This window comes from Misgurnus anguillicaudatus, chromosome 11 (genome assembly GCF_027580225.2).
Source record: "Misgurnus anguillicaudatus chromosome 11, ASM2758022v2, whole genome shotgun sequence".
NCBI classification, from domain to species: Eukaryota; Metazoa; Chordata; class Actinopteri; order Cypriniformes; family Cobitidae; genus Misgurnus; species Misgurnus anguillicaudatus.
The window spans coordinates 30,509,180-30,525,767 of record NC_073347.2 but is presented as its reverse complement, the minus strand read 5'-3'; the positions used below and the strand labels follow the sequence as shown (position 1 = coordinate 30,525,767).

General features: G+C 39.2%; 1 protein-coding gene across 8 annotated transcripts in view; it reads right to left on the bottom strand.

Annotated features, from left to right (window-relative positions):
- golga4 (golgin A4) overlaps positions 1-16,588 on the bottom strand; it is a 61,542-nt gene that overhangs the window by 17,584 nt on the left and 27,370 nt on the right. For all 8 annotated transcript variants that reach the window (XM_055169856.2, XM_055169857.2, XM_055169859.2 and 5 more), the window contains 9 exons: positions 14,117-14,200; positions 11,600-11,747; positions 11,332-11,510; positions 8,617-8,715; positions 8,346-8,501; positions 4,143-8,167; positions 3,883-4,004; positions 3,224-3,354; positions 2,675-2,761 (listed from right to left, as the gene is read on the bottom strand). In XM_055169856.2, the coding sequence (XP_055025831.2) occupies positions 2,675-2,761; positions 3,224-3,354; positions 3,883-4,004; positions 4,143-8,167; positions 8,346-8,501; positions 8,617-8,715; positions 11,332-11,510; positions 11,600-11,747; positions 14,117-14,200 (5,031 nt within the window). The remainder of the gene's footprint in view (positions 1-2,674; positions 2,762-3,223; positions 3,355-3,882; positions 4,005-4,142; positions 8,168-8,345; positions 8,502-8,616; positions 8,716-11,331; positions 11,511-11,599; positions 11,748-14,116; positions 14,201-16,588) is intronic.

Below are 16,588 nucleotides of genomic sequence, written 5' to 3'. Positions count from 1 at the left end.
TTATTTTATTTTTAGTGAACCATCCCTTTAGGTATGCAAAAATAAATACATGTGATAATCGATGGTTCGATCAACTAGGACGGATATCTCAGGGCATCCTCCACTAGGGGTGGGCGATATGATCAAAATCTTATATCATAGGATTAATTATATGGGTGATTCTCACGAAACCATTGAAACACCACGGCACTAATGATTTCAGCTTTAAAATGTGTAATATAGTAACATTAAAAAGCATCAGAATTAACACAATACTGTGTTCTACCTTGCACAATGTGTGATTTCAACATAAGAATTTATAATTGGAAATTTTATCTCATTTTCTGCTGAAATTCTCATTACCGCAATGTGTCCGGCTGTGTTATGTTGTAATTTAATCAAATTAACACAAAAATATTAAGAAAAAAAAATAAATGGATGTTTTGCTAGATTACTTTAGATGACAGAAAAATATTTACTGAATATTCATGTATAATAATAATGAAGAAAAATGAGGAAAATGATGTGTCCATGCCTGATGTTCTCATCCTCCGCACCACTTTTTGAGAACAGTTTAAGCACACATACAGAATTTTAATAAAGTTTGATTTTTAGTGACCAAGCACATGGACCAGTTACTTCAAGATGGCTACCAGGTAAGATCATTTTTTACAGTTAATTTGAAATATTGCTTACACGACATTTTGATTATCATTACCGCAACAGATGCTTATTAAATGTTAATTTAATTAATATAAGCATAATACTTTGATTTTTAATGCATGTGCAGAATTTCCAAATTATGTTCTTTCAGGTTTGTCATGTCATTTTGAAAATATGTCAGTGTTGATGTTTTCTGACTGTTGCGGTAATGAGATTTTTTAGGACTAATTTTTTAAATTATGTTACAAAAAGTGTTAAATGATAAGTAAAAGTTTTTAAATTAATGTTCCCATTTACTCCAGACTTTGTTTTTCAATGACTGGTGGGAAAAAAGTAAATTTAAGCAATTTGTACATTTTCATGCTTGACATTTTTAAAACCAAGTTTTCGTGAGAATCGCCCATATATCATGATAACGATTATGTATCACGTTAGACTTTTTTATCTTTTAATAGGGTTTCTATGTTTATAACAATGGCTGAAAATCACTTGTTTTAAAAATGTGTTGCTTAGATACGTGTACAAAGTTTTCATGACCACGCGCACAGCAACGTGATGTGTGCGCATAACCTCAATAGAGACAGTAGTCCAAAATCTCTACCGGTTGACACATTTCTACCAGTTTATCGCCCACCTCTAACTCACACTATCCAAACAAAACCACGCCCAAGCCCGTTTGACAACCAAAGCAGGGGCATTGCTAGGGTCTGATGGGATAAGGGGCTTAGCCCCTTGACAACATGACCCCACAAACACAGACAATTTTTTTATTTGATATTAAAGGAACAGTATGTAGGATTGTGGCCAAAACTGGTACTGCAATAACACAACTGGTGGCCAATACACAACATGACAATATAAACATCAGTTGAGGGCTGCAACTCCACTTTTTAAACGACAATATCCTGGGCGGACTACTGTTGTCAGTGATATAAGTATTTGAAATGAAAATGATTTCTTAATGTCTAGTGACATATCAGGGCTATTTTATGATTAATTGATATAAATTTCTTACATACTGTTCCTTTAAATGTAATATGAACATAAAACTAAAAAAAGCGTTAGCTCAAAAACATTAGGCTGGTGACACAATGGCTGCGTGGCTTGAGCGTGGCGTTTTTGTTGCGTGGTGGCTGTATCGCGTTTTCTTTACAGACCAGAACCGTGCCTGACGCGGCACTGGCGCACTGCTGCTGCTGAAGGTGACATAGAGAGGCCGCCTACTGATAAAGGACAGCGTCATTAATTAATATGTATTTGTGGACAAAATGACATATAAACATTTTTTCCTAATCTATTTTGCCTGGAAACGTTTCCAACACGCTTGCGTGTCAGGTGAAAAATAGGCGTCGGTTTCATTTCTAGCATGCACGCGTTTTCCGCGCGGCTCTCATGCAGGCAGTCTGCAAGCTCTAACCTGTTAACATGGGAGCCGAATTAAGGTGCATTAATTGCATTTACACAATCAGGTATAAAATACATGCTGATCTACCATAAACAGATTGAATTTGCGTACTAGGAAAATAAAAGAAAAGTAAAAATAATCGATTAACTTTGCGAACTAAAACATTTAAATTCTTAACAGATCAAGGGCTTTTGCCAAAACATAAGGGGCTTAAGCCACCCCTAGCAACACTACTGATGCCATTTTACAACATCTGGCTCCATAAAAACCTTCTGATGATGATGCAGCACGGTTGCGTGAAAATGTATGAGCGGTGTAAGCAATATATCGACTATGCAAATATGTTGGGAATGCTGTGTCACCACGTCCCAACTGACCCAAAATAAAATAAAAATAAAACTTGGCCTTCATTGGCCAGTTGCATCCTAACAACGAAAGCGTGTTCGGGCCCGGATCGAACAAAATGTAAGTCCAATTATCTGGGGAGTATAACAATCATGCTTGTGCACAGCATGTAATACATCCTTAAACAGGCTCCAGGCAGGCTTATAGTTAGTTGACTCCTGGCCTGAATACATAAATAAAAAGCTCCATGTGGTAAATGATGTATAAACCTTGGGCTCGTACCTGAGGGCCACTGAGACTTCGCTGCTGTAGCTCCTCTAACTCCTTCTGCACCTCCCATACGCGACCGCCCATCTCCTCTTCACGGCTCTACAGGAAGACCAAACTCTGAGGTCATTTCACAAGACAGCCAGACTGTATTCATTTTCAGGTAATAAACTTGGGTCTTAAAACATACGGATAAGGAATTACAGCCATTAACTGTGAAAATTAACATACTGTATAACAATAGTTTGCATACTTCTGTGTCAGAACAGTAAAGCTAAATTTAGGCAACATAAGGTCTTTATCATTCACTACACCTCAAGGGTTAGTAGTTGACTGAGATAATCGTTTCCTGATGCTACACAAACTATTAACTGAAACCTGAAGTTAGTGGGTTTATGGGATTTCGCTGTAATGATAATCTCATCACTAAATTGTTCCTGTTCCAATGTTTAACCAGAATAAAAGGTTTTGTTACTAGGCGATAGAGCTGTTTTAGCAAAAGAATCTGCTATTCATTTGTCAAGTAAGGCAAAATTAAATACACCAAATAAATTCTGACTGTACCTGAATGACCTGCTCGTACCGCTGAACTATACTGTTCAAGTCTTCTTCCTTCTGAGTGATTAATTTTTGAAGCTGACTCACTTCTTCTCGATGGCTTCTTATGAGCTCGGTTTCAACACCCTGAGCTTTCTCTGTGTTGACATGGTGGACAAAAAAGTACAGTATGAAGATAAGAGGGTCACCATCATTTCCACACTGGATGAATTACATGGCAGAATTGAAAGCACATGGTGAAAAAATTATGGATTTTATATCTCCCATTTTCTAAAGCCAATAAATCGGCACTATGAAACAAAAAACATGTGTAGGGACTCTCGTGGTCATTCTTTAAATAGATATTTTTAAGTTTCAGCTTTATTTCGAAAAATGGCTTTCCTCAAAAATTACAGCAGTGGTGGTACCATGGTTTGATACCGGGGAACACAAATACTGATAAAATGTACAATTTGTAATGCACTGTAAGATGCTTTGGATAAAAGTGTCATTTATTTATCCCAAATGCATAAATGATTGAAATATACACTATGGTAGTGTACATAAAACAGTATTTCACTGTTTTACCTTGGTATTTACATGACAAGGTATTTAAAAAAACATCCATCATGGTATTGCCCCAAAAACATGCAAGTACCATGAAAAGTACCATGATTCCTTCTTACCAATGGTCTCCTTTATTGAGCCTTCTAGTTCCTTTTCCTTCAAGGCCATTTGGGTGTTAAACTCCCTCATTAACTGCTTAAGAGCGGAGTTCTGTTTAATTTCCATATCTTCCACTTCAAGCCTGTCAAAAAAGACAGCAGTATGAACCCTGGGAAAAAGTGTTTTACCATAATATATGCATCTATGTCAGGGAGCGACATAAATGACTCCCCCACCTGTTACTAAAATAAAACTCAGAAGAATGTCACATAAATCTTACTTCAGCTTCTTCTCATTTTCCTCAGCCATCTCCTTTTTCAGAAACTCCAGCTCCTTCTCGTGCTCTTTCCGTAGAGAGCGGAGATCTTTCTGAAGCCTTGTGTAGTCTTTGTGAAGCTTCTGTTTTTCGTTCTCTGTCTCCGCTAGTTTTTGCTTAAGATCATTTTCTGAGGTGTCTGAATCATTTATTAGGCACTCTGGGTTTGTCTCCCCGTTTCCTTGAGGTAAACTCTGTTGTGCTTTTAGTTGATTTTCTTTCTCTTCCAGCTTTTGCTGCAAGTCTTGGAGCTTCTCCTCATACTCCTTCACCAATGAGTCCTTTTGACTTCTCCAGTCATCTTGGTCCTTAACCGTGTCCATGTCCTCTTTCCCCGGTAACGCTCCAGGCTCCATTCCTAAACTACTGCAGGTAGTTTGCATTTGTGATACATGAACTATCTCAGACTGTTTCTCTTCAATCTGGCCTTGTAGATCCAAACAAGTCTGTTGAAGCTCTTGGACAAGTGTCGTCTGCTCGAACAGGGATGCCGTAAGCCGACTTATCTCACAATGGTAGTTTGTTATCTGCTCAACAGACTCTGAGAGTTTGTTCTCGAGCTCTCCAAGTCTCAAAAGACTTTCAACTTTTTCTTTAGCAGCATTAGCACGTTCCTCCTCTTTTGCAGTCACATCTTTATGAAGACCAGCGAGCTTCGCTTCATACGTGTCTTTCAGGCTCTGTAGTAAACTCTCCTTGTCCTTAGTCTCCTTCTGCCGCACCTCCTGTAGATACCGTTCATGTTCTTCTTTTAATTTTGCAATGGTCTCCTCCACTTTCTTCTCATTCTCCTCCAGAGTCTTTATACGTTCTTCCTTTTCAAGCTGAGTTTGCTTGACTGCTTCTAGTTGTGTCTGAAGATCTCTGATGGCCTTCTCCTTTTCCTCAATTTGTGATGTTAATTGTTTACGAATCATGCCGATTTTTTGCTCCGCCTTCTTTTTCAACTCTGCTACTTTAGCTGCCGTCTCAGAGGACCCCTTTTCTTGTGCCACCCTCACGGCGGCTTCTTTTTCACTCAGAATCTCAGCCTTCTCCTTCTCGAACTCATTTCGTTGGGCTTCCAGTTCCTGCCTGGCAGCTTGGATTTCTGTCTTCAATGACTGCAGACTTTCCTCAGTTTTCTGCACTAGGGCACCATTTTGAGAGTTTTGGTTCTGAGCATCCTGCAGTTGTTTCACGAGTTCCGTCTTTTCGTTTTCTCTGATACTTTGGTGTTGCTTTAAATCAGCTGCGAGTTGCTCCCGCTCTTTCATCCGCAGCTCTAGCTGCTCCTCAAGCTCGCTGACTTTCTTCGAGCAGCTTTCAAGCTCTGAGGTCAGGGACTGAACCCTCTGCTCTTTTTCACTAAGCGCCTGGTCCATCTCTGACTTACTCATGGACTGATTGTCAATGCTGGCAGTGAGCTTCTGAAGGTGCACATCCTTCTCTCCAATCTGCTTCTCCATGTCCGCAATTTTTTCCTGAAGTGACTTAACAGTGCTGTGGCTCTGTCTGAACTTCTGTTTCAGCTCAGAGAGTTTGTTCCTGAGTGAGTCTGCTTGCTCTTGAAGAGCGCTCTTCTCTTTTTCCAAACTTTCAACGGTCTCCGCCAGTTGGCATGCTTGTTTTTTCTTTTCCTCACTGTGCTGCTGATTCAGCAGAGATATGGCTTCGTCTTTCTCAGTTATACTATTTGCTAACTGTGTCTTCAAGTCATTTATAAAAGATTCTAGATTGCTTATTTGCAAAGCATTCGCTTTGAGATTTTCTGATATGTGGTTATTTTCTTCACAAAGCTGCTCGATGCGAAGGTCTTTCTCAGAAAGTACCTGGGAGCGATTCTCAGCATCAGTTTGCAAAGACTCCCTTTCTGCTTGTAAGGCTTTAAGTTTTTCTGAATTTTCATTAAACTGAACAGTCATCTCATCAAACAATCTCTTTAGATTCTGGTTTTCCTCAACAGTCTGCTGAAGCTCTTTCTCTAAAGTGTGAATTCTGTCAGTCTTTGTCAAAATAACATTTCCTAGATTTGCAAATCTTTTCTGATGATGCATAACCCTGTGTTGCAACTTCCCGACTTTTTCCTCAACATTCTTGCCCAGCTCCTCATATAAACCATCAAACTTAGCCTGAGCATCTTGACAACACTGCTCTAACTGCTTTGTGATGGCGCATATGTGTGCCTGATATTCCTTTTCTTTATTTTGGAGTTCAGTGCTTTTTTGTGCAAGTGCCCTCTGAAGATCTTCACCCTCTTCACACTTGGAAGTTTCAAGAACACTAAGTTTTTGTTGGGTGTTAATCAACTCTTCAGACAAGCCCTGTAATCTCTCTTTGCTAGCTTCCTCCGCCTTCCTAAGCTCATCCTGAAGGATGTTTCTTTCATTTAAGGCCTGGTTTAGATTCTTTTCCATGGTTTCGGCTTGTTTTTTAAGTATATCCTCTCCTTTAGATAGACTCTCTAGCTTGTTTGCTGCCTCCCTGAGCTCTGTCTGTAGTTTCTGCACAGTGGTTTCCCTCATGGCAAGCTCCTCTCTGAGGTTCTGGGCATCTTTCATGATCTGTTCTTTCTCTTCTTGGCTGGTTGAAAGCTGCCGTGACATTTCTTCCAACTCTAGTGTTTTTTCTTGCAAAGCAACTGTGTGTTTTTCCTGTATTTCCTCCTCATGCTGAACAAGCTTCTCCTGCCAGTGATGAACAAGGCCTTCCTTCTCTTGCTTATAGGTCACATGAAGCTTTTCCAACTGCTCCTTGTGATTTGCCTCTAAATCAGAGACGGCACTGCTGAGGCCTTCGGAGCTTGCTTGGGCCACCTCCAAGATCTTCTCCTTTAGTTGTTGCTCTTTTAGTTGTAACTCTTGATCTTTTTTGGATAACTCAGTTTTGGCATTCTCCTCCTGTTCTTGTAGCTTTTTCTTCAACTTTTCCTGTGCTTCTGTAGCTTTCTGCTTTAATTTCTCCATCTTGTTTTCCTGGGATTTCAGCTTGCAATCCATGTCTTTCCTAATGTTCTCAAGTTTCTTCTCGTGAGAATTCTTCTGGTCATCCAGCTGTTTCCTCAACTTATTCTGCTCATCCTGCATTGATTTACAGGTTCCTGCATGCAAATTCTCTCTTTCAGACAGGTCTTTTTTAACTTGCTCTAACTTCTGCTCTAGTTCTTGAAGTTCATTTGTCTTTTGTTCAAGGCACACATTTTTCTCCTGACAATCATTACGCATTGCCTCAAGAGCCTCCTCCAGACTTTGCATTTGGTTCTTAGTTTGTTGTAGATCTTCTGTCAGTGTGCTAATCTGAGACCTCGCGTCATCAAGGGCTTCTTTATCAGACTGTGACCTACGTCTGAGCTCCTCTAACTGGGCACTTCCATCTTCCACAGCCTGCTTGGCATCTTCCTGTAAAGACTTTTCTCTGACCACATGTTCCTCCAGAGCCTTTTCCTTTTCCTCCAACAGGATCTTCAGCTGGTTTATCTCTTCCTTCAGCATTTTTTCCTCCCCTGCAAATGATTGTTCATTCTGATGTTTTGCAGCTTCAACCTCAGCCTGAAATTTTACTTGTTCTTCCTTGAGCCTCTCCTCAAACTCCTTTCTTGTGGATTCACTGGCAGTTTCCATAAAAGAAAGCCTCTCTTCCAACTGTTCTTTACTCTTTAGTACCTCAGTAAGCTCAGAAGATAGCGTCTCCAGCTCGGTTTGCTTGTCGCTGAGCTTATCCAGCATCTTTTGGTTCATTTCTTGCACATGAGAATGAAACTGTTCCTCTTTGTCTTTCAAAATGCCTTCAATTTCCACTTTATGTTTCTCTACCAGCTCTTCCATAGTGACATCATGCTGCTGGTTGAGGGCTGTTATCTGCTCTGTCCTCGTCTTTTCCAGCTCTTCCTGGTGTTTTTCTTTTAAAGCAGCTATTTCAGACTCACATTTCTTTTTCAGCTCTTCGATCTTCGACGAGATTTCACCATCCTTTTCAGTCTCACCCATACAACTCTCAAGCTCTTGAATTCTCTGTAAAAGAAGATCTTTTTTTAAAAATGTACTGTGCTAAGATAATTTACTGCTTTCAATTACATCCTACAAAACACTAATTCTGCAAATCTTTAAATCTTTAGCTAAATTTGGCCATGTAATTACAAAACAAATATCCTGTTGATTTATTCCCAGATAAGGTCATTGATAAACTCACTGTTCTGGCAGACTCCAGCTCAAGCTGCAGTTCTTTGGCTTTGTTGTCCGCCTCAGCTTGAATCGCCCCTTTCTGCAACTCGGCCTCCTCTAGCGCAAGAGATGCCTGCTGCTCTCTTTCCTGTGCCGAGTGCAACAGTTCTTCTCGACACTGCTCCTTCAGTAAATAAAAAGTATTTGCATCTCAGCACACACCTACAGTCGCATAGATCATAATTGCAGCAGTTAACACAAACTGATGTCACTGGTTAGCAAAGACACGAAGGACATACCACAGCCTGTTTGATCTGGGCACTCAGTTCCTGCTCTTTGTTTGCCAAAGCTTCTGCGTGTAACCGCTCAATTTCTGCTATCCTATCCTCGGAAGACTTCTGAAAGATACATCATGGCAAAATATTCACATCTTCAAGCCAGAGTTATTAACTTGAAAGGGCCATAAAATATACAATTGCTCTCATGAAACAAAACCATCGCAGAAACAAATTCTAACATTCGCAACTCTCAAGCAAAACTTTGCTCAAACAACTTACGAAGTATACATTACTTAATGTTTCCAATGATGAGATGCATTAAAATTCCCCCAAGTTGGGGAAGGGCAATTTAACATTGTCTAATTTACCTAACTTGCATGTTTTTGGCCTGTGGGAAGAAACAGGAGTGCACACAGTAACTGCACACAGTAAGGCCAACTGACCAATACATGGGGCTCGAACCAGGGACCTTCTTGCTGTGAGGCAACAGTGCAACCCACTGAGCCACCCAGCCCAAATTACAAAGAGTAAAGAAGCTGGTATTGAAGTCTTGGGCAGAACTAACTATATAGGGCTAGACAAGCTTGGTTACTCTTTTTACATGTATAGATATTAGACAATCATTCAAGGTTATCTACATAAAGGTACACCTGTACAAACGGACTAATGAAATTGTAAAGGTCAGAGAGGGGATGTTAAAGGGCCATGTAAAAATAAATGATAACATTGAAACATTTAAATTGGCCTACAAAGAAGGAAATTAAATGTAAATAAAAAGCATATGGCCCATCATGCCAACTGTTTTCAATCTTTTCTAGGGAATCTTGTAGTGCATAGTTTAGTACTGAATAGATTTCATTCTTACTCTTATTTTTAATCTCTTTTGTGAATACCTGGTAAGCCAAACACGTGGCTTATGCAAACTAAAACATACTGTAAGTGTCTCTATAATGGGTTGGATTATGGGTCTGATGAAAAAAAAAACAGTACCAATTTTCTTAGTCCAAATCGAAGCTTTGCCTTAGCACAGACTGAATGCGGTTACAAATGTGGCATCAATTTTGTACATTTTGATTTACAATTGCTGTATAGTTAATGTATCATACAGAAATGCACAGAGGTGGATCTCATAAGTGTGTTTATCCATAGAAATAAAGAGCCTTCATGGGAACTTTGCAGTCACAAAAGTTCAAACTCTCATGCAGACAATTCTCTGGATGAATGTGACACTGTAAGTGGATTAATAGCTTTTCCAGGCACAACATTTTAACAGTTCAAGCACACTGAGGACAGAGCATAGGAAACGTACCAAAATGCAAAGAAAAATAGCTTAAACCCCCTATAACTGCATTCTTGATCCAAGTGTTTTAAATTACCAAATCCCCTCAAGGACTTCATGTGTATAACAGGATGTTGCTCTCAAACAATGCTGATGTTGAGAAGTTACACCTGTAAATACAGCTGACAAATGTCAAGCATGCATAGTAATGGATTGCATGTTTTTATATCACTAACACACATTCTGTGTTCTCTACAACATCTCAATACATTACAATTTATTATGGGAAATTAAAATATTTGTTTAATTTCAACAACATCCACTTAAAATGTTTGCAAAGCTTTATAGATGAAGTAAATCACTCTCTCTGACCTTAAGGCTATGTTTACATGACAAAAATATAGTGAAAAACTGAATAGTTTTTCGTTTGGGTTCATGAAAAATTTCAAATACACACGACAACCCTGTTTACACGGATCTGCAAAAACTAAATCAGCTGTATTATGTATGCAGAAGATGGCAATCCACAGAGTGCCAAATATACGCAATAAATAGGGCGAATTAATTGAGCTCTTTTGTTTAGTTACAAATTTTGTAAAGATAAACTTAAGATAAAAGTATCTTGAGCAGCACAAACACAGTCCTGTAGGCCACCATGTGCCTATATGCGCATAATGTCACCGTTATTACAAATTTACATTTCCGTAGTTTACATGCAGATGTCAAGACGTCAGTATCAAAAAATGTGCACTTTGAAACCCTGTCTTTAAAAGTTTGCGTTTTCAGGACCCCCACATGTTGTCGTTGTGTAAACGAACAGTCAAAACGTATAAAATCTTTTCAGTTTAAAGTTGAAGTCGTTGTTGTGTAAAATTCCCCTTAGAAGTAAACTATTCTGCTGTGTATTGATATAAAACAACCCCTGCATGTAAAATGAGTACTTAATTTTCTTACTAGATTTTTATAGGAGAATCGATCAACATAACAATTTACCTATTGCTAAGCCCCAACCCTCGAACGCAGATGAGCCAATGACAGTTGAGTATCAGTTGCACTGGGACCGGAACTCGGACAACTGGGGGTTTCAGCAATGTAAATCATAAGTTTACATTGATTTTATTGTGTTACTGCTGCCAAAATGGTATAACAATGTGCCTGGGGTACTTATAACACTAATCCCAGGTATCTTGGGAGGATGGGAAATAAAAAAAAATTATTCCATTTTCTAAACCCAAAACCCTTTGTGTCATATGAATATGGATAGGTCCTTCTTTGTCCAAAATATATCAAAAACATCCTGTGACAACATCCTGTTTTCAAACTGACAGCTCCCATTGTAAAACCGCTAGCAACTTCTTGTTTGTCCGAGTTCGAAGCAGTAACTAAGGGGGGCGGGGCTTAGCGATAGGTCATTTGGATTTGTACTCTTGTTAAAACAATCAATGTGGCATATGTACCTTCATAATGGTGACCACTTCCTGTTTGACCCTGGTGAGCTCATGTTGAAGATTTTTTCTCTCCTCCTCACTGGCCTGCTCCACCTGCTTCATCTGCTCCTCCATGTTTACCTGTAGTTGACGGCGTGCCTCCTCCGCCCGCTGGGCCACACCCAGAGCTCGCTCTAGCTCCTCAAATGCTAAAAACACATCAGAGACGGAGCTTGAAATTAGCACAAAAACAGATCCTGAGAGCAGAGAGCACAGGAGACAGAGGCGTCTGGATTACCTGCTTTCTCCGACTTCTCCTTCTGTTCCTGTAGCTCATCTTTCTGCGCGATGGTCTGCTGGAGTCTGGAGCGCAGCTGAGCGACCTCCTCTTCCTTCATCTCCAGGGTCTCATGCATCTGACGCTTGGTTTCAGCGATTACCATGCCCTTTAATATCATAACGTTAGTGAGCATTAGAGGGCGAGTTTACTTAAGGTGGTTATGTCCTCCAACCGCAACCACAAATTTGTTTGACAGATGTTTGCAAAAGACTTTCCACGTGTGAGTGTGAAAAGAAACATAGTAGATGGTGTGAGTGTACTAATGTCGGTCCAATTTTGAAACACAATAAAAAAGTATACATTTTTGTCAGTATTAACCCTCGTCTGCCACAAACTACACTGAAATATTTTAGTCCATGTGTGGTCATAACATTCACTAGAGCAGTTTCCTGTCCATTCTTTCAATCTAAGAGGGCATCTCTAATCATTTCTGACGTATGTTTTTGCTCTTTCACATTCCATACAGTGACCCAAGAGGTGATCTATCCTACAGAATGAATGTCAAAGGCTAACCACAACAAATCTGAGTTGATCTGAATTCAGTAGCAGTCAGAGCTCTTTACATTTTACACAAAACAGGACCTCACTTATAGAATGCTAAACCAGCACACCATCTGATATTAAAATTCCTATGAATTAACATTTTAAGCGAGCGTATTAATAATATAACGTATAGAAGAGGGTGCTAAGTTAAGCCAATGACGCAAAGGAAGCAAATGGCTTAAGGACATGTCAACTTGTCAATTTTAAAATCACTAATTTACAAATGTATTTGGTGCCACATACTGCCGAAACGCACAATATTGAGCACAAATGGACAGCTGTAATTGAGGCTTTTGGCGATTATGTAATTGTTTCACCCGTAATTGTAATCTCGATTAGCGTTTTCGATTAATTGTGCAGCCCTAAATATGTCTTAATTTATTTTATTTTATTATAAATGTTAAATATAATTTCATGTTGGTAACACTGCAAAAAATACGTTATTCTTAAACACTTAAAGAAAAATTCAAGAAACATTTCTTACCCCATTGGCAGATATTTTTGCTTGTTTTAAGCACAAATTCACTTACATTGTATATTTTTTGTCTAGACTTATTTTCTTAGGTCATCAAGAAAAAATATCTTGATTTTAAGGGACACTCACACTTTTTTGAAAATCAATTTTCACCATTTTGGAAACCATTTAGCTGACCTCCGGGTCTGGCGGTACCACTTTTAGCATAGCTTAGCATAATCAATTGAATCATATTAGACCATTAGCATCGCACAAAAAAAAATAACCAAAGAGTTTTGATATTTTTACTATTTAAAACTTGACTCTTCTGTAGTTACATCGTGTACTAAGGCCGACGGAAAATGAAAAGTTGTGATTTTCTAGGGCGATATGGCTAGGAACTATACTTTTATCCCGGACTCAATAGATTGTGCTAAGCTATGCTAAAAGTGGTAGCGCCAGACCTGGAGATTGGCAGAATGGATTTCAAAATGGTAAAAATCAAATGTTTAACTCTAGGGGAGTTGGAAAATGAGCATATTTGCAGTGTCCCTTTAAGAATTTTTAGATATTTGTACAGAAAACAGATTAAAAATACTAAGTAAGAAAGTCAGTTTTTGCAGTGAAGAAATGGCCAAATAGGGTTGTGCTAATAGACAGTGTTAACTGGAGAATGACAATACACAGACGTATGCAATGACAAAATTTGGCCTGTTTGACCATTATGCATATTATTAATGAGGCACAGTTATAGTTTTACATCCCCATTACCGCACAACCTGCATTTGAGGCAATGCGGCGCATTTGCATGCCTTTTCTTATATGAGAGAGAGCTTTGTTGCGTGCAAGGGTTGTTAGTGTTTATTCACACACAAGTTATTTAAGGCACACGCAGGGGTAAATGACACACTTGGATTAATGATGCTGATTTGTAGCAACAGTTTCCTCTCTTTAAGAAGATTTTGAAGAAGTAACGGTGTTGCCTGCTGCACAGGACACAAGATGGAGTGCTGGTTGTGGCCACACGTGTATTATTAGCCATGTTTGGCATTAAAATAAATTTACACAGTTGCTTATTATAAATAATTAAGCAAATAAAACTATTTGCCCCACCCCCCGGTGATCTATAAAATGGATGGCCCAACATAAATGACCAAATTAATTATTTAAAATCACTTGCCATAGGCTTGAGTGAAAAACCCTGTTTGACCCTGTTATATCACTATATAAAACCAAAACACAAAGAAAGCAATCTGCTCTGACCTTTAGCTGTGACAAAGTAAGCAGCCTAAAGGAAATTTATACTCCAATCCTTTTTATAAAAACCTTTTTGGGATAATTTATCTTTTACTATGAGGGACTGTGGAAGGAGAATTCTTCCATTTGTGCTGGCTTATAAACAGCTCTGCGGCAGTCACTCAGCATAGTTGAACTCATACAGGGAGTAAAATGAAGTGTGTCCTGTTACAGTATCTCACCTTGTCCTGCTCCAGCTGCTCAATGAGGTTTTTGGCATCCCCCAGCTGTGTAATCAGCTTGGTTTTCTCTGTAGTGTAAAGTTCCTAATAAACACACACATATACACATTTTCATACATCACTTTATGAAAATTCATCCAACGTGTCTAGACAACCTGGATGAGCAACTGAGCATCTTAGAAGCGTACTGACCAGCTGGAAATGAAATTCTGAAATTCTGACTTCCAGAATGTGGAAAAAAAGGTCCAACTGAGTGTCAAGGGAAAAGATTTTTAAAAATACTTTCATATCCAGCTAGCCTGGCTACATCACACATTTTACAGTATCAGCAGATCTGACCGAATGGATTATTAATCAAGTGGCGTATCTGCCAGGCACAAAATATGCTTCAGTGGACAACCACAAAGTTCAACAAAAAGAACATCAATGCCACGTTATAAAAATCAGTACAGTGTTAAAAGCAGGGATGCACAATATAAAATTTCTGTGCCGTTACGATATTCAATTACTTAGATTGACATCTATCAATACTGATAGATCCGATAATTTTGGTTTTTACAGGGTGTGCCTCATACATCTTGAAAAGTGAAGCCACTAGCTCTTTGATCACCCCCTAGCTGCAGTACAAGTCATAAACCCCACCCTCTCCATTTAAACGAATGGGACTCGGCTCTAAATAAAAAAAATAAAATTCAAATAAAAGTTTCCGAAAGATGTTTTTTTGTCCTTTAAGGTAGTGGTTTTCATGCTGATTAATTGTTTATTTTTGTGATAAGTTTCATTTTAGCTAGTTATTTGATGATATAGAAATGGGGCATGCTCCGGCTCTACGGACGATTCCTTCTGCGCATGCCCTGGCTCCAAACTGACGTTTTTACGTAACATAGCAGCGCCCATGGTCTGAAATTTTTGGCTTCAATTCATTATAATGGAAGAAAGCCACATTGCATCAGCCATCTTTTTTAACAGTCTATAGTTTTTACACCTTGTTTCAGGATAAAATCTGCCCTGATCATCGGCTGTTTTCAAACAAACCGATGTTCGATAGTGGAAAAAAATAGCATTTCTCTGCCGATACCGATTATATGCATATATATTAAAGGGGGGGTTCAATGGTATTTTAAGCATTCTGACTTATTAACACAGTTATAGAGTTGTTTCCTCATGCTAAACGTAGGCAAAGTGTCAAAAAAGCAGTTGGGCGTGTTACAGAGTATTTCTGTTAGTGATAGACCGATATATCGTCCGGCCGATATATCGGGCCGATATTTGGTAGTTTTATGTGTATCGGCATCGGCCGATACATGGCTGCCGTGTTTGCCGATTTTTCCGGTATAATTTACAGACAGAGTGCTGGAACCCGCAAGCAATTGCAGGTCATGTGACTAAAAACAACCAACCTTTTCACGACAACATTGAAAGCTCGGCTTAACAGCTGATCATAGCTGAACAAAGTAGGGTTTTTTTCATCTCTATGGGGCGGTTTCCTGGACAGGGATTAGACTAGTCCTAGACTACAATAAATGTAAGAACTGTGCAAACTAATAACATCTCTTTTTAAAACATGCCATTTTTTACATATTTTTATGATGTAAATTAAGTAAAAGAAACCAGTATCGGCTCCAAATATCGGCTCAAGAAAATCGGCAGCCTGTATCGGTCATCGGCTAAAGCTGATGAAACAAAAATCGGTATCGGCATCGACACTGAAAAATCCATATCAGTCGATCCCTAATTTCTGTGCCGAACAGAAATTTCGATTACAGGTCCACCTGACGTTTCAGGGGTTTTCTATACATATCACTTCTTTATATGGGCACTTCCCCCGGAAAACCCCGCCCACCCGTCAATCAGGGGGAGACGCTAGAACTTGCAAACATCTTATCACGCGACACAGCTTTGTTTAATTTCAAAACTCAACAATGGCACGAAAGAAGAAGTGTGTTTTGGATGTAAGGAGAAGAAAGTCAGCCTTATGAAAACAATGGATATAGTTTATTATCCGGGGTAGCAGCAGAGTTTTGCGTATGTGTTTGATGCAGTGGATTTTCCCAAACAGGTCATGACGAATTGCACGCGGTAAGTAAGACTTCTGTCTTATGTTGGAATAGGCGCGTGCACATTATATATGACACGAACATGTAGTGAATCATAAAGCCCGATTTATAGTCGTGCGTAAGTTCTCACCGTAGGTACGGCGTAGGCTATCCGTAGCCTGTGCGTAGCTCTGCGTAGCCCAGTGCTTCTCAAATAGTGGGGCGGGACCCCCAGGGGGGGCTCGAAGCGACACCAGGGGGGGCGCACGAGACCCTGGGGAAAATACTTTTTCAGGAAGTGATTTTTTTTGCACCGTCACTTAAAGACATTACACCCCAATCACGCTGATAAGCCGCTTGATTTTTTAATTCTTATTTATTGATTATATTTAATTTAATTTTTCAGTTTAAATTAAATGGTCAAAAAATATTATAC